This window comes from Callithrix jacchus, chromosome 20 (assembly GCF_049354715.1).
Source record: "Callithrix jacchus isolate 240 chromosome 20, calJac240_pri, whole genome shotgun sequence".
Classification (NCBI taxonomy): Eukaryota; Metazoa; Chordata; class Mammalia; order Primates; family Cebidae; genus Callithrix; species Callithrix jacchus.
This window is the reverse complement of record NC_133521.1, coordinates 42,367,585-42,395,446: the sequence shown is the minus strand read 5'-3', so window position 1 is coordinate 42,395,446 and position 27,862 is coordinate 42,367,585. Positions and strand designations below refer to the sequence as shown.

Genomic DNA, 27,862 nt, shown 5'->3' with positions numbered 1-27,862 from the left:
TTGACCTAGAGAAAAATCATTAACAATTACATGTGATCCCATTTCCGAAGCTAAAGAGAAACCACTTTTCAAAATCTTAACTTTATAAGTGGAGAAAAGGAGCCAAAAAAAAAAAAAACATGGAAATGATGAGAAGGTATTGGGGCAGGTCATTCCTTTTAAAATCCTTTTTTTTTTTTGAGACGGAGTTTCGCTCTTGTTACCCAGGCTGGAGTGCAATGGCGCGATCTCGGCTCACTGCAACCTCCGCCTCCTGGGTTCAGGCAATTCTCCTGCCTCAGCCTCCCGAGCAGCTGGGACTACAGGCACGCGCCACCATGCCCAGCTAATTTTTGTATTTTTAGTAGAGACGGTGTTTCACCATGTTGACCAGGATGGTATCGATCTCTTGATCTCGTGATCCACCCGCCTCGACCTCCCAAAGTGCTGAGATTATAGGTGTGAGCCACTGCGCCCGGCGTGAAATCCACTTTAATCCCCACGCCCACCACCCTTGCCCCGTGTCTAGTGCGAAGCGGGCTCTCGTCGGCTCGTTCCTTAGACTCTCCTTTCTGCCAACTGTCTTTCTGGATTCTAGACAGATTTTACTAAGAACCACCCACTTGTACTCAGTTTCACTTTGCTATGAGTGGCAGGAAGTCATGTTCCTGGGGACAAAAAATTATCTCCTTTTAAATTGACATGCAATAAAATTAAAGACTGGGCCGGGCACGGTGGCTCAGGCCTGTAACGCTGGCACTTTGGGAGGCTGTGGCAGACAAATCACTTGAGGTCAAGAGTTTGAGACTGGCCAACATGGTGAAACTCCATCTCTACTAAAAATAAAGAATTAGCCAGGCATGGTGACGTCTGCCTGTAATCCCAGCTACTTGAGAGGCAGAGGCAAGAGAGCTGCTTGAACCTGGGAGGAGAAGGGTGCAGTGAGCCAAGATCACACCACGGCTCCAGCCTGGGCCACAGAGTGAGACTCTGTCTCAAAAAAGGAAGACTGACAATACCAAATGCTGGTGAGGACAGAGAAGCAGAATTCTTACAACTGCTGGTGCAGATATAAAATGGCATGGCCGCTGTGAAAAAGCCTTGCAGTTTCTTATAAAATAGAATACAGGCTTACCACAGTTTACCCACAAGAAATGAAAACCTATGTCCACACAGACACTTGTATGTGACTGTGAACAGCAGATTCATTTACAATAACCGTGGAGACAAGCAAATGGTGGGACATCCATAAAGGAATACTACCCAGTACTGAAAAGGCTGGAACTCAACACTCAACACGGCTGAATCTCAAAAAAGTTAGGCTGTGTGAAAGAAACCAAACAAAGCTAAGCACAGTGGCTCATGCCTGCAAGCCTAGCATTTTGGGAGGCCAAGGCAGGTGGATCACAAGGTCAGGAGTTCAAGACCGGCCTGGCAAGCATGGTGAAACCCCATCTCTACTAATAATACAAAAACTAGCCAGGCGTGGTGGTGCACACCTATAGTCCCAGCTACTCAGGAGGCTGAGGCAGGAGAATCACTTGAACCTGGAAGGCAGAGGTGGCAGTGAGCTGAGATCGTGCCACTGCACTCCAGCCTGGGTGACAGAGTGAGACTCTGTTTCGAAACAAAAGAGTACAGTCTGTATAATTCTGCATCAATGTAATTCTAGAAAAGGCAAACTTCCTTGGCCTATAGTGACAGAAGCAGACCGCTGCCTGCCTGATACGGTGGGGACTCATGGCAAAGGGCAGAGGAAACTCTCCAGGCAATGGAAATGCTCTGTATCTTGACTGTGGTAGTAGTTACTACTTTGGTGTATACATCTGTCAAAACTCAAACTGAGATGGGCATGATGACTCACACCTGTAATTCCACCACTCTGGGAGGCCAAGGTCAGAGGATCACTTGAGACAAGTTCAAGACCATCCTGAACAACACAGTAAAACCTCATCTCTACAAAAATTTTATAAAAATAGCTGAGCTTTTAGCACTTTGGGAGGTCAAGGCATGTGGATTGCCTGAGCTCAGGAGTTCAAGACCAGCCTGGGCAACACAGTGAAACTCCATCTCTACTAAAACACAAAAAACTAGCCAGGCATGGTAGCATGTACCTTTAGTCCCAGCTACTCAGGAGCTGAGGCAGAATTGCTTGAGCCATGACTGTACTCCAGCCTCGGAGACAGAGCAAGACTCTGTCTCTTACAAAAAAAAATAGCTGGGCTTGGTGGCACATGCCTGTAGTCCCAGCTACTTGGGAGGGCTGAGGCAGGATGATGGCTTGAGCTCGGGAGGTCGAGACTACAGTGAGCTGGGATCACACCACTGCCTGGGAGACAGAGCAACACCTTGTCTCAAAAACAAAAACAAAAAACCTCAAACTGCAAACTTCAAATGGGCACATTTACTGTATTAAATTCTACCTCAGTAAGACTGACTTTTTAAAAATTGTGATGCACAATCTATGTAAGGCATTTGAAGCTGTACCATCATCAGAGTTCCTGAAGACCAAGGGCCAGTTTTCACCTTTCACTGACGGAAGAAGAACTCCTCAGCACACTCTGTCAGCGTCCACACGCTGGGATTTTGAGTTTCATGTTCCTTGGTCCAAAGACCTGCCGGTGCTCCACACACCTTAAAACCTGTATCGTCTTTCTCTTCTGCATCTGTTTTCAGTGGAACAGTGCTCCACTCTTTCAGCCTCTGTCCCATCATCACTCAATCACTTCGGATTATTCTTGCCTGGCTCAACCTTTATTACTGCTGAGCTTCTCATACCACGTATTCAAACTCCGCACAAAACAATTGCTGCCAAAAACAATGAAGCAAAACTAGAGTGTTTCATTAAACAGAGTGCCACATGGGCAGAAATGTGTACGTGCCATCTGTTCCACTGGATTTTTCACTTAATAACATATGCTGGAACCAGACCAACAGAAGCCCAGCTACTGAAGGCCACCCGCCAGGAAGGAAAGCATATCGCTACAGCAGAGCTTCAAGTTAAAGGACATCCATGAAAACAGACTCCTGACTACGGAAATGATTTTCCTCTGATTTGCTGGCAACTGTCAACAGTCCATTAAAATTTCCTAGAAAATCTAGAAGTACTTAGATTAGCTGGTAAATATACTCCTCTCCTTCCAGCTTTAAGATTAAGTAAGAGCGCCGGGACTGCCACCGAGGCCTGCGCGACCCTCCGCTGGGCCGGGGCTGGGGCTGGGGCCGGGGCTGGGGCTGGGACCGGGGCTGGGATCAGGGCCAGGGAGCCAGGCAAGAAGTGGCAAGACAGTAGGGCCCGTGTCGCGGGCGCGTCTCCATCTCCGTGTGGGCTGTAGCCGCCTCTGACTGCTGAGCTTGTGCAGCAGGCCTTCGCTCCCCCAGGTAAAGGCCCGAAACGATGACCATCATGGTGGAGGACATCATGAAGCTGCTGTCCTCCCTTTCCAGGGAGAGGAAGATGAAGGTGGCGGTCAAGCACTCCGGGCAGGGTGCCCTGGTCACAGGCGCCGTGGCCTTCATCGGGGGTTTGGTGGGTGGTCCACCGGGACTTGCCATTGGGGAGGCTGTCAGGGGGCTGTTAGGTGCCTGGGTGACAAGTGGACAGTTTAAGCCAATTCCTCAGATCATAATGGAGCTGCCCCCTGCCGAGCAGCAGAGGCTCTTTAATGAAGCCACAGCCATTATCAGGCACCTGAAGTGGACAGACGCCGTGCAGCTGACCATGCTGGTCATGGGCAGCGAGGCCCTGCAGCCACGCTGGTGAACTAAGTCATTGAGGAGCTGCGGGCCGAGATCCAGTATGACCTGTAGGCCACACCTCCGGGGAGGTGGGAGACTCCTTTAGATGACTCTGTGACTCTGAATAGGTGGCTTGGGAGTCGGGAGAAGCCCAGTGGATGCCCCTGAGGAACCTCCACATCATGAGTGTCCTACTAGCAATGTCCTGCTGGAGAGGCGACCTCTGTGCAGTGTCATGTTCCAGATATTACTTACGAAGAAGCATGTGCCAGCGGCATGTGCACTGACGTGCCTTCACAGCCCTCTGACTGGCCCCTCAGTGAAGAGCAAAGGCCTGCCTGGCGCAGGTTTCAGTGGCATCTACTGAATCCTCTCACCCGCACGGGTCTGGAGAAATGATCATGCTCAGCCAATGGTCTGACCATGCCTCAGCCTCCCCCAGGGGTCTTCTCATCTTAGGAGATGACTCTTCTTCCAAACACCAGCTGCAGGACTGGAGGCCACCCCTCTGCGGGCCTTGGGGTCTCAGAGCCTTGGAGCGGCCCATGCTGGAATCACATTTAACCTCCTATGCAGCCCTCCCCTACCCAGGGACCGCCAAACCATCCCATGGAGGGGACAGATGGCCTGCTGAGTGAATCCTCAAGCACCAAGTGGACTTGATCCTGGCCCTGACTAGCTGCACACCCTCCCAGGGCCTCGCTCTTCCCATCTGAAAAGTCATGGCAGTTCTTGAGGTTTAGTTCTCAAATGAAATATTCTTAGTAAAATGTACAGGCATACCTCAGAGATAAGGTGCAGCAGCAGTATGTCTAAAAAAAAGTACAAACCTTAATTTTAAAATATGTATTGTTTAAAATGCTGACACAGAGACACAAAGGGAGCACATGCTGTTGGAAAAATGGTGCCAATAGACTTGCCTGATGCAGGGCTCCTACAAACCTTCCATTTCTGAAAAGATACAGATTCTGCAAAGCATAGAGAGAGGTATGCCAGTGTTGCTCTTGCTCAAGGGTGTGATAGAAACCATCTCTAAGAAATGTTTCCACCCTAAAGATTTCCCCAGTACAGTCAGCGCTCTATAACTGTGGGTTCCACATTTGGATCCAACCAGCCTTGGATAGAAAATATTTGGGAAAAAAAATGCATCTGTACTGAACACACACAGACCTTTTTTTTTTTTTTGCCCTTATTCTCTAAACAATATGGTATAGCATACTGACATAGCATTTAAAGTGTATTTGGTATTATAAGTAATCTAGAGATGATTTAAATTATGCAGGATGGTATGTGTAGGTTAAATACAAACACTCTGCCCCTGCCTATCAGGGACTTGAGCATCCTCAGATTTTGATGTCTGAGGGGTGGGGGTGCCGTCCTGGAACCCATCCCCCATGGATACTGAGGCACAGCTGGACTGTATGTTTTCACTTTGCTTTCAGAACTACAACCTGAGTGTGACTGATCACAATAAATGTTTTTCTAAAAAGTAAAAAAAAAAAAAAAAAAAGATGAAGCACAGAACTTCCCGCTTAATGGCTGCCTCTGTTGTGAAAGGAAACCAAGGCTACGTAGACGGTTTGGCTGAAGAAGTAAAAAGCTGCAAAGTTACTATTTGCTGAAAACAAAAGAATGCAAAAAGAGGTATGACAGCTAAGGAGTAGTCCACTGCTCCCCTTCTAGTGATAGAAACCATCTCTAAGAAATGTTTCCACCCTAAAGATTTCCCCAGTACAGTCAGCGCTCTATAACTGTGGGTTCCACATTTGGATCCAACCAGCCTTGGATAGAAAATATTTGGGAAAAAAAATGCATCTGTACTGAACACACACAGACCTTTTTTTTTTTTTGCCCTTATTCTCTAAACAATATGGTATAGCATACTGACATAGCATTTAAAGTGTATTTGGTATTATAAGTAATCTAGAGATGATTTAAATTATGCAGGATGGTATGTGTAGGTTTAACCTTCACCTAGTGACCTGCTGAAGCACGTCCTCCCAAGACAGACGTTATGCAAGTACAGCCCGCTTTACCAGCAGAAAGCCCAACAGTGTGCACTCCACTCTTTAATTATATATTTAGGTTCACGGATACGGTCTGAAATCTTTGACTAAAAAACTGTTAACTCCAGACTTCAGAGTCCCCTTTATGGGACCTGCATATCCTGGAAGAGATTTTTTTGCCCCGTCAGCTCCCTGTGCTCTATTTTCCACATAGAAGCAGATGAACAACCCCCTGCGGTACTCAGCTAGCAGAGGAGCAGGCTAATCCATGCTGGACAAACGCCTGAGACAACAGTCCTCGAACCTGGCCACACTCCGAATCAGAGCATACTCAGGCCACAGCTGCAGCAATTCTGACTTCAGTGCTCTAGGGGGCAGTCCAGGCCTCACGCAGCATTTCAAACACTTCCTGTGTGATTCTGACTTACAGTCAGAGTTTAGAATCACTGTGTAGGAGAATTCCTGTGATCCAAGAAAAAGCTCTATGACTACAGGCAACTGAGAAGGTGGGAGAAACTAAGCAGAAAACAGGAGGATGGGCAGAGCTACGTCTCGATTCACTTATGCTCCCCAATTAGAAAAGAAATTATAAAATAATTTGAGATCATTATTCGCTTTATAAAGCTGATGAACAACATCCAGAACGCATGTCTTTAAAATGGGAACTCTGTGTGCTTTTAAGGGCTTACTAATTATTAACAACTTAACAAAGCCAAAAAAACACACAACGAACCTGGCCAGGCATGGTGGCTCCCACCTGTAATCCCAGCACTTTGGGAGGCCAAAGTGGGTGGATCTTTTGAGGTCAGGAGGTCCAGACCAGCTTGACATACACAGTGAAAATCCATCTCTACTAAAATACAAAATTAGCTGGGCATGGTGGTGGGCATCTGTAATCCCAGGTATTCAGGAGGTTGAGGCAGAAAAATAGCTTGAACTTGGGAGGAAGAAGTTGCAGTGAACAGAGATCACAAGACTGTATTCCAGCCTGGGCAAGAGAGCAAGACTCCCTCTCAAAAACAACAACAGCAACACCTAAATGTCAATCAGAAGGAAAAAAGTGGGGGGGGGGGGCGGCGAGACAGAGTCTCACTCTGTTGCCCAGACTGGAGTACAGTGGTGCAACCTCAGTTCACTGTACCCTCTGCCTCCCAGGTGCAAGCAATTCTCCTGCCTCAGCCTCCCGAGTAGCTGGTATTACAGGTGCGTGCCACCATGCCCAGCTAATTTCTGTCTTTTTAGTAGAGACAGGGTTTCACCATTTTGGCCAGGCTAGTCTCAAACTCCTGCTCTCAGGTGATCCACCTGTCTCGGCCTTTCAAAGTGCTGGGATCAGAGGTGTGGGCCACTGCACTGGCCGGAAGAAAAACTCTAATGCAACTACAAGAAACATGCCAGAAAAATTAAACTCCTGCCAAGCACGGTGGCCCGCACCTGCAGTCCCAGATCCTCAGGGAACTGAGGTGGGAAGATCCCTTGAGCCCATAACTTCGAGGCTACAGTGAGCCATGATTACACCACTGTACTCTATCTTGGGTCACAGAGCACAACCCTGCTCAAATTTCTTTTGTAATTAACCTCATCTCTCATTTGCTCTTTTAATTCACTGGAATCCAACTTTCACTACCAACATGCCACCTTCTCAAAAATAACCTTCCAATCCAAGATTCTCCCTTCTCAACAGTCAAGTCTCTGAAGCATCTACGACTCCGTAGGACCACTGATCTTCAAGTCTCTCTCATCGCTGTTCTCTCCATCTCTTCAGAAACTTTGAAAATACCATAAATTACATACCCTTTCCATCACAACTACCCTAAGGTGATCACAGATGCCAAATTTCTGGGACCATCTCAACAACATATCAAAACGTTTAGAAAAACTTCACTTGGCAAGAATAACAACTGAATGAATTAAATTAGGCATTACAAGAAGTAATTAATCCATACTGAAAACACACACAACTGAGAACCAGAGAACAGGACCTCGCTGAATCCAAGGCAGTAGAAGCACTTTTCTGAACACACATTGTAACTCAGGAAGAAGATTGATTCGTCCCCTCTTCAACAGTCACTAAACAGCACAGTCCCTGATGATTCCACCTGCCTGGGCATCTGCAATAACCTAGGTGGTGGCCTCCTCCTATCTACCTAATAACATGCTTGGACCTAAGAGACTCTCAGATGCTGACAGAATGGCTCGCAGTCCTCAAACAGCTTGTCACCAAGCTAAATCAACATTTACTGAGCACCAACAGCATAAAAAAAAAAGGACATTAAAAAGCCATTTAAAATGTTGAAGCAATGCGTCCTGCCTTCAAAGAGCTGGGGTCAGGGAAGGGAAGGAGGACATACGGCTAGTGCAGACTGTGTGTCCATTATGCTCCACACAACGCTAAAGGCGTTGTATCAACAGATTCCATTTAATCTGCACGTCACTTCCAAAAGGCAGTGATTCCTCATCTTTTTTGGATGGCAGCAGACCTCCTTGAGAAACTAACGCAAGGGTATTAGGCCCATCTCTAAAGAATGTATGTACAGGCATTTCTGCATGTGATTTCAGAACTTCACAGACCCTCTGAGCTCCTGAAGCCCAATACTACCTACTACTCAAAGTGAGGTCCCAGGTCAGCAGCCTAGGAATGACCCAGGAGCTTAGACAGCTCCCGAGGCCCAGCCCAGATGTACTGAATCCAAATGTGCATATTCACAAGACCCACAGCTGTTTCTCAATGGACTGTGAAGTTTCAGAAGCACTGCTATGCTCCATCTCATGTAATCCCAAGGTCCTACTGTGAAGGAAGCACACTGCTATCACAGTGACTGTCCCTATAGGTCTGGACTTCTATTTTAACTTGGGCAACCATTTATCATCAAATTAGAGGCACATTTCACAGTGAAAGGATCACGATGATGAATGATGCTGGGATGATATGTCTAGACCAGGACATGTGGTCAGTCCTCTAAATACAAGGTGTATATAAAGGTAGAATCTTAACTCTCCAGCTTGCTGTAATGGGCATCTCTGCCTACCAACCCTGTGCACCTAAGATCCCAGTTACTCTGCACTTACTCATTATTCTGCCCATAAGCCTTCATGCAGGCAGCTCCCTCTTCCCACCATGCTCTGAAGAAGACCTACTTGCCCTTCAAACCTCAACACAGGCATCACCGCTGCAGGGAGTGGTTCCAACCCTATTTCTGCCAAACCACTGTTCACATTCCGTAGTAAGTCTCACTGACGTATGTCTGTGAATGAGCTGTTGCCTCCTTATGTCACTTCTGGATTTCGTCCACTGAAACACAATACTTAGAATCTACTAAAGATATGCTGAATGATGAAGATGAAAAAACTTGAAAAGTTCAGAGAAACGTAGGTGGTGGCCTCCTCCTATCTCCCTAGTAAAATGCTTGGACCTAAGGGACTCTCAAATGCCGACAGAATGGCTCACAGTCCTCAGCTCTCCCTCCCAACTACCACTGTGCTTCCTCTCTTGGTAACTGATGTCCCCACCCTTCCAGTTTCACAAGCCAGAGATCCAGAAGTCGTCCTGGACTCCTCTCTCTTCCTCACCCCCACCTCCTCATCCCTTGCCTGAGCTTCCACAAACAAAATGGAACAGGATTGGAACTGGGGCTGACCTCAAGGCACAGACACATAAGCAGTTAAGCAACAATAATATTTAATAAGAAGACTGTAAGATACAATCAGACACTACAGAAGATCTGCCAGAGAGAAAGGACAATCTTCCAGTATGAGGAGTCTAGAGAAACTGGCATAGGGGAGAGACATTACGCTCACGTGTGACGTTAATGAACTGGCCAGCTACCCTTCCTACCCTGTGGGATAGTGGTCTCCCAGTTCAGAGGTCAACACACACCCACCTCAAGGCCACAGCGGAGCCCCACCTGGCATACCACCCTTCTAGAAACAGCGCTCTGGTCCAGGGATGGCCCAAAGGGCATGGAGCTCAGGACACTGCCTAGAATTCTGGGATGCACACTTACTCTCTCGGTCAGGCTGGTGCGACAGGCTGTGCCCAAATGTGAAGCCTGTAACTGCTGTGGCTATTTTGCCATCTTGGGGGAAACTAGCCCTTGGGTAATGCACACAGAATGAAAAGATGAAGATGTGAGAAGTGAAAAATGAAAAGAAACCAGGTCCTCAAAACTATAACTGAATGGCTGAATTAAACCAACTCTGAAGCCTGATCTACCTCTGGAATTTCTAGTGACATGAGCCACCAAATCTCTAGTTTATAGTGTGAACCAGTTAGGAAGCTGAGCTCCACTTGTTTTTAAAGGAGGGCACCCTAACACATGAATGGTGTGAGCAAAAAAGGAGGCAGAAAAATAGTTGGGCAGTAGTGACCAGAAAATTCAGATAAAGTAGTAAGATCACCCAGCTGGATGCAGTGGCTCACACCTATAATCAATCCCAGCACTCTGGGAGGTGGAGACCCTATTCCTTCTCAAGACTAGCTCAATACCCTTCTTCATTCTCTGAATTACAGCAAAAGAACTTGCCACATGCACCACGTAACTCAGTCCTTAATTACACATCTTGTAATACGCCCAGTTGTTTCTTATGCCTTAGCTACCTATTATACACAAGGGTAAGGATGCTTCGGTTATCTTCCTGGGTATCTACAGCAGTAGCTGAAATAGTTGGCTTCACCAAACATAAGCCAGCTTATTGATAAATATTTTATAAACAGGCCAGGAGCGGTGGCTCACGCCTGTAATCTCAGCACTTTGGGAGGCTGAGGTGGGTAGACCACTTGGGGTCAGGAGGTCAAGACCAGCCTGGCCAAAGTGGTAAAACCTTGTCTTTACTAAAAAATACAAAAATTAGCTGGACGTGGTGGTGCACGCCTGTGGCCCCAGCTACTCGGGAGGCTGAGGCAGGAGAACTGCTTTAGTCCAGGAGGCAGCAGTTGCAGTGAGCGAGCGGCGACTGCGCCACTGCACTCCAGCCTGGGTGACAGAGCAAGCCTGTCTCAAAAAAAAAAAAATTAATTAACAAATCTTTTAAAATACTTTTCAAAGATTTCATATGTAGAACTTGTTTTTGATATTAGTTTAAAAATTTTTTTAAAAACTTCATGTTTTAAATATCCCCTAATTATCCTACTATCCCTTAGCAAAATATACCTCTCCCTTCATTCCAAAATAATCAATGAATTAAGGACGTTCATCTTGCAGTTTACAATAATGTGCTTAATTTGCTCTAAGAAATAAGATAATTCAAACCTTACAACTAAAAATTGGATCAAAAAACTACTAAACATTACCACTGTTGGCACGCATAAACTATAACCTGTGAATACTCTGCAGTCCTTAACAAACAATGCTGAAGACTGAGTTGAGGCTCTTGAGATCTAAAAACACAAGAGCAAAGGAAAATCTTTAACGGAAAAACCCTCACAACATAAGAAATGGAAAGCCATGCATGGTGGCCTTCGTCCCAGCATTTTGGGAGGCTAAGGAGGGAGGATGGCCTGAGCCTGGGAGTTGGATGCTGCAGTGAGCAAGCTATGATCGTGCCCCTCACTCCAGCCTGGATGACAGAGCCAGACCCCATTTCTTAAAAAACAGGAATAAGTGCAGAAAACATTTTACTGAACAAGCATCATTCCACGTTTTAAGAAGGAAAATACCACCACTAACACACCATAACGAGCCGCCTCTCCCTGCGCATCCCGCTTCCACCAGCCATTCGCCACCCTAAGGCCTGCCCCACCTCTAGGCACTGTTGAGGCCCTCTACACCTCTCAACTGAGTCTCTGCAACAATCAGCCTCTGCCCTCACCCCTCACCCCTCACCCTCCAAACTGCTTGTGGCCACCACAGACCTGTCTCTGAACTGAATCTTACTATTCTGGTACCCAGGAGAAGCCTCTGAAGTCTCCCAGAACTTTTAAGGCTTAAAGGCTCTAGCAGAGCCTACAAGAGGCACCCATCCCACCCACCTTCCCAGGACCACAGCCCCTACAAACTCTCCATCCCGCAAAGGCACTTACGCAACACCGCACACGCCAGGTGTTCCTGCTTTGGGTGACCTTATCTTGGGCCCCTGCTGGCCTGGGTGACTCTGCCCTTACAGAACTCAGTTCCAAAGGCATCTTTGTGAACTATTCTTCTCACGAACATGAGCCAAGGTGTCCCTGGAGTCTCCTGTCACGGGCTCTCTAGCTTCTTTCCCACACTTGACTGCGGGCTTCTGAATCTGTCCAATGTGGTATGTCTTTCACGAATGTGTGTGTCGATAAATATTTACTGAGCACTTACCACATTCTAGGACCAGGGGCCTAGCAATGAACAAAGCAAACAAACAAAAATCCCTGCCCACCAAGCTTAACTGGGGGAGACAGAAAGTGAAGAAGACAAGCACGTCAGGACACCGGATACATAAGGGATCAGGTGGTAAGTCTAGGGTGACAAGTGTGAAGGAGGGCATGATTTTACAGGTGGGTAAAGTGTGCCTGTCTGAGAAGATGGAACAGGCACTCGCTGAAAGTGGGGGAGCAAGCCACAGGGACAGAGGGGGCGAGTGTGTCTACAAGCAGAGGGTCTGGGGAGATGAGGTGTTCCCCTTCATTTCTGTACCCACAATATGTGGCACATAACAGAGCTCAATAACCAACTAGTGGGTGAATGATGACCTTGGCTCAGACACCGAAGATCACAAAGGTGGGGAAAATGCAAACTAAGTGCTGCACCCAACTGAAAGGTTCTTTCCAGGTCACCAGTGACACACAGTCCGGCCCTCCACTGGAAAGGTGGGCTGCTCCAGTTCTTGGATTTGGGGGCAGCTGCAATGGCTCTAAGCAGGCCTGCGAAGACCACTGGCATGCCCACTAACTAGGCCTGGAAGAGCGTTAGTACGGGGAGCCCCCACAGCCAAGCACTTGCTGGTAACTCTGGTGAAGGCATTTTATCTGCATTGGTAACTGTCCTATGATCTCCAGACTATACTTGTCGAGAAAGAGCCCAAGATACTCCGAGAACGTGATGAAGTGGTCAGGAAAAAAAAATAGAGAGAGAAAGCGCCCAAGAAATAAAGCAAAATAACTGACATGAGACGTGTGAGTCAGTCACCTGGATTCCAGAAACTACACAACAGAGACAGAGAGCGCTGAAGAGCCTGAAGAGAAGCATTCTAAATTCGGAAATGACCATCAATCTGAACATGATGGGAAGCAGCCACCTCTTCTCAATCAGCTCTCATTACTATTTCTATAGAAGGCAGATCTGCCCCTCGCAGTCCGGCACGCTGTGTTCCTGAACTTCATATCTACAATTGTCAGACACGCCAAAAACACTGTAAGCAGTCCTCAAAACAGCGAATGACAACCAGCTGGTCCCTGTCAATTAACCTATCCAAAGGACAAACACCTGAGTGCCTGGTAAGCTTGGCAGTTGGGAGGCCGGAGCCAGACCACACCCTAGTCAAGAAAGCATTCTGGACCTGACAGATCAGTCAGGACGGCGGCTGCGCCGGTTCATCCGTGCAGTGCTCACCTCTGCAGAGGGCACTATCTCCCCATGTCTTCCTTCCGTGACTCTCAGGACAGGGCCCACAAAGGCCCTGAACACCGCTGACTGCCTCCCCAAGAAGGACAAGGCATCTAGGAAACCCAAGTCCACAGGGCCCTCAAAGCTCACGGCGCACACACAATACTGTGATGTATTTATTTCCCTTCTCATAGGAAATACCTCTGCTGCTTACTATGCTAACTTACATCAATGTTTCCATCCAAAAGATGCAAGGGCAAAAAAGCACAACCGCAAGGGGCTTCTGTCCACCTTAAAAAGCAAAAACCAGCCAGCGCGGTGGCTCACGCCTATAATCCCAGCACTTTAGAAGGCAGAGGAGGGCGGATCACCTGAGGTCGGGTGTTGGAGACTGGCCTGACCAACATGGAGAAATTTTTAGTCTCTGCTAAAAATATATAATTAACTGGGCATGGTGGGGGATGCCTATAGTCCCAGCTACTTGGGAAGCTGAGGCAGGAGAATCGCTTGAACCCCGGAGGCGGAGGTTGCAGTGAGCCAAGATCAAGCCATTGCACTCTAGCCTGGGCAACCAGAATAAAACTTTGTCTCAAAACAAAAACACCAAAAACCAGGCTTGTTTACCATGTGCTAAGAGGTGAGAGGCAAACTCCAAACACAGCTCTGGTAACTGTGTCCAAGGCCAGTTCATTGCTAGGATGTTGCTACATATCATAGTGTGTGAAGTTCAAGTCACAGTCAACTAAGTTTCCAGCCAAAACTGAAGAAAATGCTTTCCTAAGATTGGGAAAAAAAAAAAAAAAAAGCCAGCTCAGTGGCTCACACCTGTAATCCCAACACTTTGGGAAGCTGAGGCAGGCAGATCACTTGAGGTCAGGAGTTCAAGGTCAGCCTGGCCAACATGGTGAAACCCCATCTCTACTAAAAATACAAAAATTAGCCAGGAATGGTGGCACGTACCTGTAATCCCAGCTACTCGAGAGGCTGAGGCCAGAGAATGGCTTGAACCCAGGAGGCGAAGGTTACAGCCAGCTGAGACCTTGCGCTGCACTCCAGCCTGGGCTACAGAACAAGACTCCATCTCAAGCAAACAAACAAAACTAGCCCTTTCCCACTACCTAAACAAGGGGAAGAAAAGTTTGTGCACACTTTTGTGGCACAGAAGTGCAAAGAGGTAAGAGGCAAGAGAGAATCAAGTATAATTATTTCAGCACCAGACTGTGATTAGAATTTCCTCACCTGACGAATCCATGACCAACAACAGCAAAAAGGAGCAGAATCCCTGGTGGCAAATTGGCTTGATGCTGTGCACACGTCCTCAGAGGTGCTGACGCCAGGCTTCAGGGTGAATTAGAAAGTTCCCGTTCTCTGGGACACCAGATGCTCACAGCGACACCAAGCTGTGGTGGAGTGTGCTGATCCCATGCTGTCCACAGGTGCCCCATTTCAAGATGTGGGATGCACAGCACCAGCCAGAGCAGCTCTTAAGGCTTTGGGGAACACATCTGTACTTATATTTTAAATTATATATATGTTTTTTGCAACTTATAAATCCCAACACAGGCCCTGGCACAGAGCAAGTGCTGCGTAAACACTTGTTTGAAAGGCATTAACCATTTAGTTAATGAATGCCAAAGCAAACAGAAATCTCATTCCGAAGACACAAGACGACAGATCTTCAAAGCAGCAAAATGTCAGGGTTTCTCATCTGCTCAGAACTGTTCCCCAACTCCACTCACCGCTAAAATGAATGACTATCACACTCAGTGAGGGGCACAATCTGTATTTTTGTTGTTCACAGCTAACCCAGACTGGAGAGGTTAAAACACTTTGTCCAAAATATGATTTGGTTACCGTACTCATGGGGAAGTGCTCGACAAGTTAAAAGGGGAAAAAAGCTGCACACAAAGCACAGAGGATCTGAAACCTGAGCCTGGCTGAAACGACCTGGGGACCTGCTCACAGGGATCCTTACTCAGGGTCTCTGGGTGGCACCCAGGGTGCCTGGTGATTTTGGTGTTAGAAGAGGGCACTCAAGGATCACAAACCTAAAACACCATTAATTTCAATGATTCCAAATTTCTAAAGTTTACTATCAAAAGTGCTAAAGGAAACATTTAAAATATTAACAGCAGCCACTTCAAAGTCATGGGATATAAACCAGTTTTTCTTAACGTTTTCTCTATTTTCTAGGAATATCACCGGGGACAAACGCTTGTTTTTAAACGTGCCTCCCACTCAAAAGGAATAACGTCCCTAAATGACCTTCTCTAACTACTCTATCCAATTATCACTGAGGACACTGAAGGGCTACTTGCCTCACATTAATCTGTCTCAGAAGTCCCCAAAAGAAATGCCCTACTTTCCACCCCCACCGAAGTTGTGAGGCTTAAGATACCAAGGTGAGCAGAGAGTAGATTCCCAGCTATGGAGGAGAACCCAGAGAATCAAACCCCTGACAACTGCCAAGGATCTCAATAAGACCCCTGCGCAATCATCTCAACCCAGCAATCTTTTTGAGACAGAGTTTCACTGTTGCCCAGGCTGGAGTGCAGCGGCACAATCTCGGCTCACTGCAGCCTCTGCCTGCCAGCTTCAAGTGACTCTCCTTCCTCAGACTCTCAAGGAGCTGGGATTACAGACATGCACCACCATGCCTGGCTAATTTCTGCATTTTTAGCAGAGATAGGGTTTCACCGCGTTGGCCAGGCTAGTCTCAAAATCCTTGCCTCAAGTGATCCACCCACCTCGTTCTCCCAAGTGTTGGGATTACAGGTCTGAGCCACGTGCCTGGCCTCAAACAGCAATCTTAACCCAGAGTGCTGCTACCAACTTAACTCAATCTTGAGCCTGGACTATCAAGTTCTTTGCCTCTCCTCTCCAGACTCCCGGCTAACACTTCACCCTACAGACCATTTTAGCTACAAAGGTATCTGTTTCCCAAACAGGCTGCAGGCTTTGAGACTGTTCCTCTGAACATTCTCCTCCATACACCCTTGTCCTTGTGCTTCTCTGCCTGGAAAACTCCAGCTCAAATGTCACCGTTCTAGAAGAGATGTCTTCCCAGCTTGGCCTAACATTCAGTTCCACTAGCCTCCTTTTTCGAAACACCTTATACCTAACCAACTCCTTGGACATGCAACTCCACCTCCACTGTACCCTCTGAGTCAAAAGTCCAAGGACCCTCCCCGAAATAATCTCCTTACTGTCACTGTGACCCGTTAGGCTATTCTTCATGGGGCAGAGTATGATCTCAAACGGCAATCTGATTATGGTGAAACCTTCTTCCACACTGTTCTCAGCATAAAGACAGTACATCTAACCAAGGCTGCAAGGCTGGATGGAGTGTCTATCCCTCCCCTCCAGCTCTGTGCCAAGACACACAGGTCCTTGCTGGGTTCCCCGAAATGCTCCAAATTCCCTCCAGCCAAAGGCCCACCGCACATGCTGTTCCCACTGTCTCATGCTACAAGCTCGTCACTCCCACAGGAACCGTTCTTCGGCTTCAGGTTGTGTTCCCTTCCTTTGGAAAACATCTCTCAGTTTGCGATGGCAGGTACCTAGCTGTGATTAGCTGCTAGACCCATGAACTCCTCGAGAGAAACAATGCCTGTTTTTGCTCATCACTCCATCCGCAGTGCCTGGTACACAGCAGCCACTCAGTAACTATCTGCTGAACGAACGAATGTTCTTGACTATGCTGTTCACACTTCCGTTACAGAAATTACCACCCTAAAACTCGATGCACCCAGCAGGGAGCCTGCTTCTCTCCCTGGCTACCCTGTGGACTTCCAAAACACAGGAATACTCTTCTCAGCTCTACACTCCTAATGTCTGGCCACCAAAAATCTCTGAACATTCTCAAAAGATACAAAGTTCTTCATATGTGATTCTGAAAAAAAACTGTCTAATATTCTGCAAATTAATTCCAAACAAAACAGTAAATCACACTTGGAAGCCCTGATTTTGCATTTTATTACAAGTCAGAAGTAGTTAAATCCGGGTAATTCTCAGGAGGGGGACCTGAGTTGGAAGTGTTTTACTTTTGCCACTGCAGTACTCTGATGAAACAAAGTGATGAAACTTTGATAAAGACAAAAAAACATGATTTTGAAGAAGATGGAGAAAAATTCAGGTTAATTACCCAATTCCTCATTATTCCCTAGGGCAGGTGACTTATCAATCTCCAACTAATGAAAAGTCTGTCCTCTTGTAAATCTAGTGCACAGGCAATGAATGGACAAGAATTTGAATGTGAATCAGACCTCCTTTTGTGGTGTGTGTGCTTGTGTGTGTGTGTGTGTTTAAGAGTTTTGCTCTTTCGCCTATGCTGGAGTGAAGTGGCATGATCTGGGCTCATGGCAACCTCCACCCCCACCGGGTTCAAGCTATTCTCCTGCCTCAGCCTCCCAAGTAGCTGGGATTATAGACACCCACCACCACATCCAGCTAATTTTTGTATTTTTAGTAGAGACAGGGTTTCACCACATTGGCCAGGCTGCTCTCGAAGTCCTGACATGAGGGGATCCACCCAACTCAGCCTCGCAAAGTGCTGGGATTATAGGCATGAGCCACTGTGCTGGTCAATACCTCTTTCTACGATGTGATCACCGGAGAGCATGACCATCAAGGGGGAGAAAGTCTTCAAAGCGTTTCTTTTCCTTTCTTGTTTGACAAAAGTCTCACTCTGTCACCCAGGCTAACGTGCAGCGGCACAATCTCGACTCACTACAATCTCCACCTCCCATGCTCAAGCAATGCTCCCACCTCAACCTCCCAAGTAGCTGGGATTACAACAGAGCACCACCATGCACAGCTAATTTTTGTATTTTTTGTAGAGAGAGTTTTGGTATGTTGCCCAGGCTGGTCCCAAACTCCTGAGCTGGAGTGATTCACCTGCCTCAGCCTCCCAAAGTGGTGGGATTACAGGAGTGAGTCACTGCACCTGGTCCAAAATATTTCTTAAGAAAAAACTGTTCGGATAACATGCTGTTATTCAGAACTTTCCACAGTCTCCTGTATCCTGGACTCTGATAAGCCACTTTCATCTCCCAAACATACGCTTCATTCCCTGGCAAAATTAGCTAAAAATAAGAAAACTGAATTTAGATGTTTTCAATAATTTTGAAACAAGATCTGCTCAATAAAGTTCAGTTCGGTGACTGGAGAGAAGAGGCCACATTACAAACAACAGAACAACAACAAACCCTAATGGAAACAAGCACAGAGGATACATCAACGGAGGGTTAAGGATCAGACAGGAAGGGAATGACTTACACTTTTTACTTTAACCCTTCTGTGCTGTTCTCATTATCTTAAAAACAGCATGTCTTTATAACTGAAAATCAATAAAGGATTTTATCAAAATGTACCCCACACAAAATTTAGTGATTAGTAACATTATAGCAACAGAGTTTGAAATTGGTAACATTAAAACTTTTAAATGCACATTTCATTCATTCTATAAATTTCTACTACGAAGGGGAAGTCACATGTGAAATATTATGCCTTCATCAGTCTCTTCAGAAAACCAGTTTGGCAAAGTAGAAAAAGCAAAGAATTTAGAAGTCAAAACACCTGCTTTTAAAAGGTCCTGACTGCCAGCAGCCATATGACTTCAAGTCACAACGTCTCTAGGTCTTATCTTATTCATCTGTAAAATGGTTATAATAATATAGGACACAGTTGTTGTAAAGGCACAAACAAGCTAAAGCACTTTACTCCAAACTATGCAGTTAATACAGTTCACAGGCTTCAAATGCTGATGACTGCAATGCTTAGCATTTCACAATAAACATGCTCCTTCCTGCCCAATGGTCAGATCTACCCAGAGGGCCTACTTCAGCTCTTAAAAACATACGTATTTTAGATATATATGTATTTTAGATATATATGTATTTTAGATATATATATGTATTTTAGATATATATATTTTTTAGATATATATGTATTTTAGATATATATGTATTTTAGAGAGATATATATAATAAATGTATATGTATATTATATATTAGTAGCCATTTGAGGAAAATTATTTCTTAAAATATCAAGAGAAGGGGTATATGGGAACTGTCTGTACTTTTCACTCAATTTGTTGTGACCCTAGAACTGCTCTTAAAAATTAAGTATTAGAAAAACATTTTTAAGGTATCAGAAGTTTTTCTACACTGGCCAGGAATCTCTAAAACCTCTAGAATGAAACTTCATTTTCAGATTCTCTTCTATTTTACCCAAAATGTCAACATGTCCTATTAAAAGGAAAAAGGCTGATACTTTCAAAATGAATAGGGAGGGTGGGTGTGGTGGCTCATGTAAATCCCAGTACTTCAAGAGGCTGAGGCAGGAGGGTCCCTTGAGGCCAGGAGTTTGCGACCAGCCTGGGAAACACAGCAAATCCCTGTCTCTACAAAACAACAATTTTTTTTTTTTTTTTGAAAGAATGAGTAGGGAGGCTGGGTGCAGTGGCTCAAGACTACAAACCCAGCACTTCCGGAGGCCAAGGTGGGTGGATCACCTGTGGTCATAAGTTTGAGAACAGCCTGACCAACATGGTGAAATCCCCGTCTCTACTAAAAATACAAAAATTAGTCGGGTGTGGTGGCAGGTCCCTGTAATCCCAGCAAACAGGGAGGCAGAGGCAGGAGAATCAGTTGAGCCCAGGAGCTGGAGGTTGCAGTGAACAGAGAGCACAATACTCTACTCCAGGCCTAGGTAACAGAGCGAGAGAATGTCTCAAAATAAATAAATAAATAAATAACAGGGAGTATATTTTACTTTATTCCATGAATTTTAAAACAAGTACTTTTCACATGTACTCACAGTAATAATAACTATTTTTGTGGACAAAAAGCTGTCCCACCACATCCAGCCTGCTCACTGGATCTCATCTGAGGACTCCAGGGGTACCGTATTCATGGGGACCACTCCTTTTCCACTCCAGGTGATACATCCACATAACAGGTCTATAATGCAAACCCCTCTATCTGGTGCAGTCTGAATGCTTTTCTCTGCCTTCAGTTTCTTACAGCAGGGCATACCTGACGCGTCTAATATTATTCAACTAACACTTACACATACATATACAAGTTTTCACAGTAGCTCCAGTGAGAATCTAAGTTTGGAGCCGTCATGGTGAATGTTTTGATATTTTTAAGACTACATGCCAGGCACGGTGGCGCACGCCTGTAATCCCAGCACTTTGGGAGGCCAAGGCGGATGGCTCACCTGAGGTCAGGAGTTCAACACCAGCCTGGCCAACAAGGTGAAACCCCGTGTCTACTGAAAATACAAAAATTAGGCCAGGCACAGTAGCTCACCCCTGTAATCCCAGCACTCTGGGAAGGGCAGGCAGGTGGATCACCTGAGGTCAGGAGTTCGAGACCAGCCTGGCCAATATGGTGAAACTCAGTCTCTACTAAAAACACAAAAAAATTAACCAGGCATAGTGGCAGGCGCCCATAATCCCAGCCACTCAGGAGGCTGAGGCAGGAGAATCGCTTGAACCCAGGAGGCAGAGGTTGCAATGAGCCGAGAGATTGCGCCATTGCACTCCAGACTAAGCAACAAGGGTGAAACTCCATTTAAAATAAAAAATCCGTAGGGCTTAGCGGCGCGTGCCTGTAATCCCAGCTACTCTGGAGGCTGAGGCAGGAGAACTGCTTGAACCCAGGAGGTGGAGGCTGCAGTGAGCTGAGATCACACTATTGCACTCCAGCCTGGGCAGCAGAGCAAGACTCTGTCTCAAAAACAAAACAAAACAAACAAAAAGGAGCAAGAAAAAAGCACGGGCATATGTCTGCACTCAATATATGCGAATGAAAAGGAGCACATGTTCATAAAACCAAGACAAATGGGAAAACAAACATCCAGCACCATAAGATCAGGAAGAAAGAGACAAATGGCGGGAGAAAGCAGGGGAGGAGTTGGCTAGATATAAAACTCAGGTACAAAAGGCACAGGAGTGGAGACACTTGTTGCCTTTTTATCAGGGGTCCTCTCACTTCAAAATGCACTGGTTTTGAGATGCCTGAGCCATAGAGTACAGGCTTAGGAGATGGCCCTCCAGCTGATACCAGAAAAGTAAACTGAGAGTTGATCTGAAAAATGCCATCCAATAAAGCTGTAGACACAAGGCCAACTGGGAGGAGACTGAGGACCCTTAAGAGCAGCCACCTGGCCAGGAATGGTGGCTCATGCCTGTAATCCCAGCACTTTGGGAGGCAGAGGCGGGTGGATCGAGACCACCCTGGCTAACACAGTAAAACTCCATCTCTACTAAAAATACCAAAAAAATTAGCCAGGCATGGTGGCAGGTGCCTGTAGTCCCAGCTACTCAGGAGGCTGAGGCAGAAGAATCACTTGAACCTGGGAGGGAGAGGTCGTGGTGAGCCAAGATCACATGCTACTGCACTCCAGCCTGGGGCGACAGAGCCAGACTCCCATCTCAAAAAACAAAAAGAGCAGTCACCATTAGAGCGCAGAAGGTGGCAGGTGTTGGGCCTGCACTGCACATGCACACTCTCTTCTAACAATTCTCACGTGAGCCAAAAAGGGAAAGTCGAGGAAGACAGGCTTTAATCCTCTCTGATGTTACCTTCCTCTCCCAGCCCCAAACCACACTTCCACCACCAATACCTTACCCGCCCTATTCCAGGAGAGGGCAACCAGGGCATGTGTTTCAAGACAGAAAATATCCAGCTCTGAAAAAGTCTATGATCTGACGATTCTATATCGAACCTTATGATAAATCTACATTTTCTGATCCTTCAAATACCCCACAGTTTTCCTCCTCGAATTCTTCATCCAGCCTGTACTGACAGAAATGGTCACAAAAAGACCTTTTGGGAGAACACTTCGATAAACAGGAAACCTGCAGTCCAAGCACATGTCAGCCTTTGGAAATGAACATCTACACTGCTGAAGTGGCACTAAAGTGACAAATGACAGTAATCCAATGGCCCAAGGCCAGCAAATTCCATTGCAAACAGATTTATATCTTTTCTGTGACAGTGATTCTTGCATGTGTGGCAGTAAATAGAAAAGTAACAGCCTAATTACAAATTCAAAAGCAAGCTCTTCACTATATTCCATACTTTGGTAGATTATCAGTAAGATGTGCCCTCAGCAACCACGTTTAATGTGCCACTTGAAAACTGGGAACCATTAACTTACACGTCTGAAATTATATTAAAAAAAAAAAAACAGAAACAGAAGCAAAAACCTTGATGTAACCACTTCAACTGGAGATGATACCGCCTTTTTCAATTACTTGAATGCTACATTCTGAGCTGGATGCCGTGGCTCACGCCTGTAATCCAAGCACTTTGGAGGCCAAGGTGGGCGGATCACCTGAGGCCGGGAGTTCAAGACCAACGTGGTGAAACCCCGTCTTAAAAAATAGTAATAAAATAAAATAAAAAAGAATGTTACATTCTAAGCACAGCACAATCCAAGACTTGGCATAAACAGCGATCATTAAGCTCTGTAATCCTTTCTCCTTCAAGCTTCCCACGTGAATCACCACTTAGATCCCATCACTTCTAAGGAACAGAACGCTGGAATGGATGTCCTGACTTCTGCTTTAGTGAGCAATTTAGAATGTGAAAGGCCCACTTACTATTCACCGAAATTTCAGAGCACTGTGGTCTCAACAAGATGGGCTCAGGAGCATGAAGGTGAGGCCCTGCTACAGTGTGGCTGCACAGGCCATCTGCAGGAACCACTCAGGTGACCACTGGCTCACAAACTTAAAATATTTAGTCTTTTTTTTTTTTTTTTTTTTTGAGACGGAGTCTTGCTCTGTCGCCCAGGTTGGAGTGCAGTGGTGCAATCTTTGCTCACTACAACCTCCGCCTACCAGGTTCAAGCAATTCTCCTGCCTCAGTCTCCCAAATAGCACACTACAGGTGTTACAGGTGCACACCACCATGCCAGCTAATTTTTGTATTTTTAGTAGAGACAGAATTTCATCATGTTGGTGAGGCTGGTCTTGAACTCCTGACCTCATGATCCACCTGCCTTGGCCTCCCAAAGTGCTGGGATTACAGGCATGAGCCACCTCGTCTGGCCAGAATATCTAGTCTTAGGACATGTTTAAATATCTTGCTGCCACTGTGCAAAGGAAAACTTATTTCCAAACACCCTGTCAAAATTTCAAATAATTTACTTCAGCTGCTCATTATGTGGGACTCTAATAAAAATGTATCTCTTTCAAGAATTAACACTAATCCACCTGTCAGCTATAAACAGTTATTCAGCAATACAGCAACATTCTGCTGTGTGCCGGAAGTGGAATCCAAGGCATTCCATCATGTAAAATGTGGGGGCCCTGCTATCACAAGGTTAAAAAAAAGACTGGGTTGAGTCTATGCAGAGACAAGGACAGGAGCCAACTGCATGATATTCAACTTGGGTGTAGGAAGCATTATTCTGGAGATTTCACTATAAAATGACATCAATAATCACAAACATTTTTTCAGGTGTAAGGCAAAAGTGGTAGCTTCAAATTACCCCAAATCATTTCATCGGCATCGGCCCGTCAGTGACAGAGAAATTCACTTGGACTTAACACTTCAACTGTTAAGTTCTCTTGTTTTTGCTAAAATGTTGAAAGCTATTGTCCTCAAAATGTTTCCAAATGTTTCACTATTACACTTCAATACAGGCAAAAGGGATCAATCAACACTTCCTAATAACTGGAAATAGGGTTACTAACCTAGAAACATTTTTGTTTTATTTACTTATTTTTATTTATTTGAGATGGCGTTTCCCTCTTGTAACCCAGGCTGGAGTGCAGTGGTGTGATCTCGGCTCACTGCAACCCCCACCTCCCAGGTTCAAGTGATTCTCCTAACTCGGTTTCCCGAATAGCTGGTATTACAGGTGTGCCACCACGCCTGGCTAATTCTTGTATTTTTAGTAGAGATCGGGGTTTCACCATGTTGGCCACGCTGGTCTTGAACTCCTGACCTCCTCAAGTAATCCAAGCATCTCCACCTCCCAAAGTGCTGGGATTACAGGCGTGAGCCACTGTGCCGGCCTATAAACATTTTTAACTTTTTCCAGGTCCCATTATTCTTACTGACAAATTTAACTTTAACGAACCAATTTTAAAATAAGACCTCGAATTTGTAGCTGTTATTCCCAACAAAAACAAGTGTAATATGCATATCATGGCACTTAGCACATGAGAACAATCAGTATTTGCTGAATGCATGAATGGCCATTAAGGCTGCAAGACTTTTCGGGTAGTTGGCAACCAAATAAAACAAATTTTTGAAAACGCTCAGAATGATTCAGGCAGGAACCAGTAACTAAATCCTGTCATACATAATTCCATTATTTGTTTCCATTACTATTCTTTGAAAATGAAAATTATGAGAAATCGACCTGGCGGTGGCTCACACCTGTAATCCCAGCACTTTGCGAGGCTGAAGTGGTGGATCACCTGAGGCCAAGAGTTCCAGACCAGCCTGGCCAACATGGTGAAACCCCGAGTATAATAAAAATACAAAAAAATTAGCTGGGCATGGTGGCTGGCGCCTGTACCCGGAGAGGCTGAGGCAGGAGAATCATTTGAACCCGGGAGGTGGAGGTTGCAGTGAGCAGAGATGGCGCCATCGCACTGCAGCCTGAGCAACAAGAGCGAAACTCCATCTCAAAAAAAAGAAAAAGAAAATTTTGAGAAATTAAACTATCTCCTTTGCTACTTTCTTCACGCTAGAACTTAAAAGCATTTAAATCACACTTTAAAAGAATAAACCCAAAGTGTTGCTAACATTTATGTTGAGCCAACTTTTGCTACTCCAATTCTCTGAAGATGCATATAGCTAATGCTGCCGCATGAAACATAAATACAGGGCGGGCGAGGTGTCTCACGAGGTCAGGAAATCAGACCATCCTGGCCAACACCGTGAATCCCCGCCTCTACTAAAAAATTAGCTGGCTGTGGTGATGCACACCTGTAACCCCAGCGACTCGGGAGGCTGAGGCAGGATGAAAGGCTTGAGCCCAGGAGATGAAGACTGCATTGAGCCGAGATTGTGCCACTGCACTTCGGCCTGGCCAAGGAGGGAGACTCCATCTCAAATAATAATAATAATTAAAAAAAAAAAAAAAAAACACGTAAACACTGGGACAATTAAAGCAACGAAATTACAATTTACATATTATCCATCTCCACTAACATTTCAATCAGCCTTCAACTGTGACTGATGCTTATTAAATAGAGTTATGCCTAAAGACGCTTTCTTCTTGTCAAAAATCACAATGAATATTACACATTAATTCATAATGACCTTTATACTTATTCATACCAATTTTAACAGTAGGCGAATTAGTATTTAAGTTGAGAAAAAAATCAAACGTCAGATCTTTTCTTAAATAAATCTAAACAAAGCTAAATACACCAAATCTCTTAAGAAAATCTCTGGAGTTATACATTTGTAAAAATTATTCAACTGCGAATCCCTTTTTTGGTGCAAAGAACCATACTACTTACAAAAGTAAATGTACAAGGGAGCAAAGCATTAACGGGACGATGCTCCGATGCCAATTGAACTAGGGCAAATTGAACAAAATTGAAGCTTCTCATTAAGACCTAATTTTTAAAAGTTTTCGCGTTGTAGATTCCACAACACGGATTCATTTCAACAGTTACGAAAATCGTTTTTCAAATGACGTCTAGTCAGGTTGACTTTATCTGCAAAAGAGCAACAAGACCCAGGTGCTTATGTAGGGTTACAATTTTACTTGCCACCAGGTTTCCCAGTGGCTACTTTGTTTCATTTCCCCATATTTAATATAAATGCACATTGAGATGGTTTGAGAGTATGCAACAATTTATAGGGACTAGAGGTCAACAAATTGGCAGTCTAAAGCAAGCTTGACAAATTGTATCATGCCGATTTTCGCTCAGAATAATTATAATGGCGGAGGGGGGAGAAAGGGTGGGAGAGGAGAGGAGCTTAACTCTCCACGCACATCTCCCAAAAAGAGCTCTTTCTTTCCACTACAGGATTATTGTAAAAGGCCCCTAAGCTTTAGATACCGTTCAGGCAGGGTGCGTTAGTGTCAGCCTGGCTGGGATGGATTCGTGCAAGGGATGTCACTCAAATGCAAGTACAAGTACAGTCCTTGCGACTTATTTCGAGTTTTGTTTTCACCAGTAGCCTAAGGCCGCACTCAGCGACTTCTATCTAAAAACCAGAAAATCAGCAACCCCCGCGTCAACAATCGAGCTCACAAGGAAGGCTTTTGGAGCAAGGGGGCAACAGGGCACCCTGAAATCTTTAAGGCTCGCTCCGGGCAGAGGCAGCAACCTGAGCTGCCCTGGGGCTCTTGCCGCTCCAGGAGACTCCCGGAGCCCCCGAGCCGCCTCCCCGGGCCGGCGCGGCGGGGAGGGCCCCACTCCACACCCCGGGCTCGCCCCGCGGTCCAGCCCCGGGGAGATTAACCCCTTCGGCACCCCCCACGCCCTCCCCAGGCGGGGCCCGGAGCCCCCGCCCTTCTGCCTCCCCGGGACTAGGGGGCCCAGGCAACTCTGGAGGACGAAGGCGCGGCGTGCGCAGAAGCGGCGGGTGGCTCCGGCCTAGGCCCGGGCAGCGTGTCCCGGCGCCCTCCCCCACTCCCACACGCTCGCTCCGGGCAGAGTGCGGGAGCCCGCCCGCCCGCCGCGGCGTCGGCTCGCCCTGGGCTCGGGTCCCCTTCCGGCCGAAGGCGCGGGCCGGCGGCTACCTGCGGACTGTGGAGGGCCATGGCGGCCCGTTTCAATGGGACTCGGCGCTCCTCCGGCTGCTCACGCTGCTTCCCCCGCCGCCGCCATCTTCTCGCCCGCACATACACACTCACATCGGCCGCCGCGCCTGCGCACTGGCCGCCCGCCGCGGGGCGCGGGGAGGCCGGCGCGGTGCTGCGCCTGCGCGGGCGACAGGTGGGCGTGCGCCGGCTGGGCCGCGGACCTTCCCCGCCGCGTTTGGACCTGCTGGGTCTCTGAGCACCGAGCCCATCGGGCGGAAGCGGCCGCGCAGCTGCACACTAGGAGCCCGCCAGGGCCTGGCTGCGGAGCCGGAAGGAGAGAGGGCAGGCACGTGGAGGTGGCAACGCCGAGGCGCTGGCAGGCCCCGGCTCCCACACCTGCTGGGGGTTACCTGGGCGCCCGGAGCCCGGGAGCTGCCTCCTGAGGTCGGCACGGGGCCCACGAGTCACCCTTGGCGTCCCTGGGCCGGGGCCTCGGGAGTGTTCGCAGAAGATCCCGGAGGAGGGTCTGGTTTATGAAGATCCCTTTGCCGCCCATTCATTCATTTGTTCCCTCTTCATTTACACCCTAAGTCCTACCCGGGCGTCTGGGCCACGCCTTTTGCTAGGCATTAAGGGAGAAAAGCAAAACAGGAAAACAAAACGTAGGGAGTAAAAGCACGGGTAAAGTGCTTGACGCGAGGCCTGCCAAGTGCTACGTATTGCACACGTCCGTGCGTGTGCACAGGCAAACTAGCCTTGGGTTTGTTGATTCATTCATTCTTCAAGAAAAAAGGGCCCCTGCCTGACTGCAGCGTTTTCCAGCCGGTGGGTCCACCCTTGGGTTCTGGCCCCTTTTCGAGCTGTGATTCAGACAGGCATCTTCCCTTT

At 46.7% G+C, this 27,862-nt stretch overlaps 1 protein-coding gene and 1 pseudogene across 5 annotated transcripts in view; one reads left to right on the top strand and one right to left on the bottom strand.

The window, feature by feature from the left end:
* Positions 1–27,083, bottom strand: part of USP10 (ubiquitin specific peptidase 10) — an 84,773-nt gene extending 57,690 nt beyond the window's left edge. For all 4 annotated transcript variants that reach the window (XR_013530238.1, XM_035282480.3, XM_008986317.4 and 1 more), the window contains exon 1: positions 26,972–27,083. Coding sequence is in view for 2 of the 4 variants with exons in the window: in XM_008986317.4 (XP_008984565.1) it covers positions 26,972–26,992 (21 nt within the window). In the remaining 2 variants the exon portion in view is untranslated. The remainder of the gene's footprint in view (positions 1–26,971) is intronic.
* LOC118149757 (protein C19orf12 pseudogene) lies at positions 1,603–5,987 on the top strand (annotated as a pseudogene). The gene has a single exon (XR_013530239.1). The product of XR_013530239.1 is annotated as a protein C19orf12 pseudogene (transcript).
* Positions 27,084–27,862: the final 779 nt, after the last annotated feature.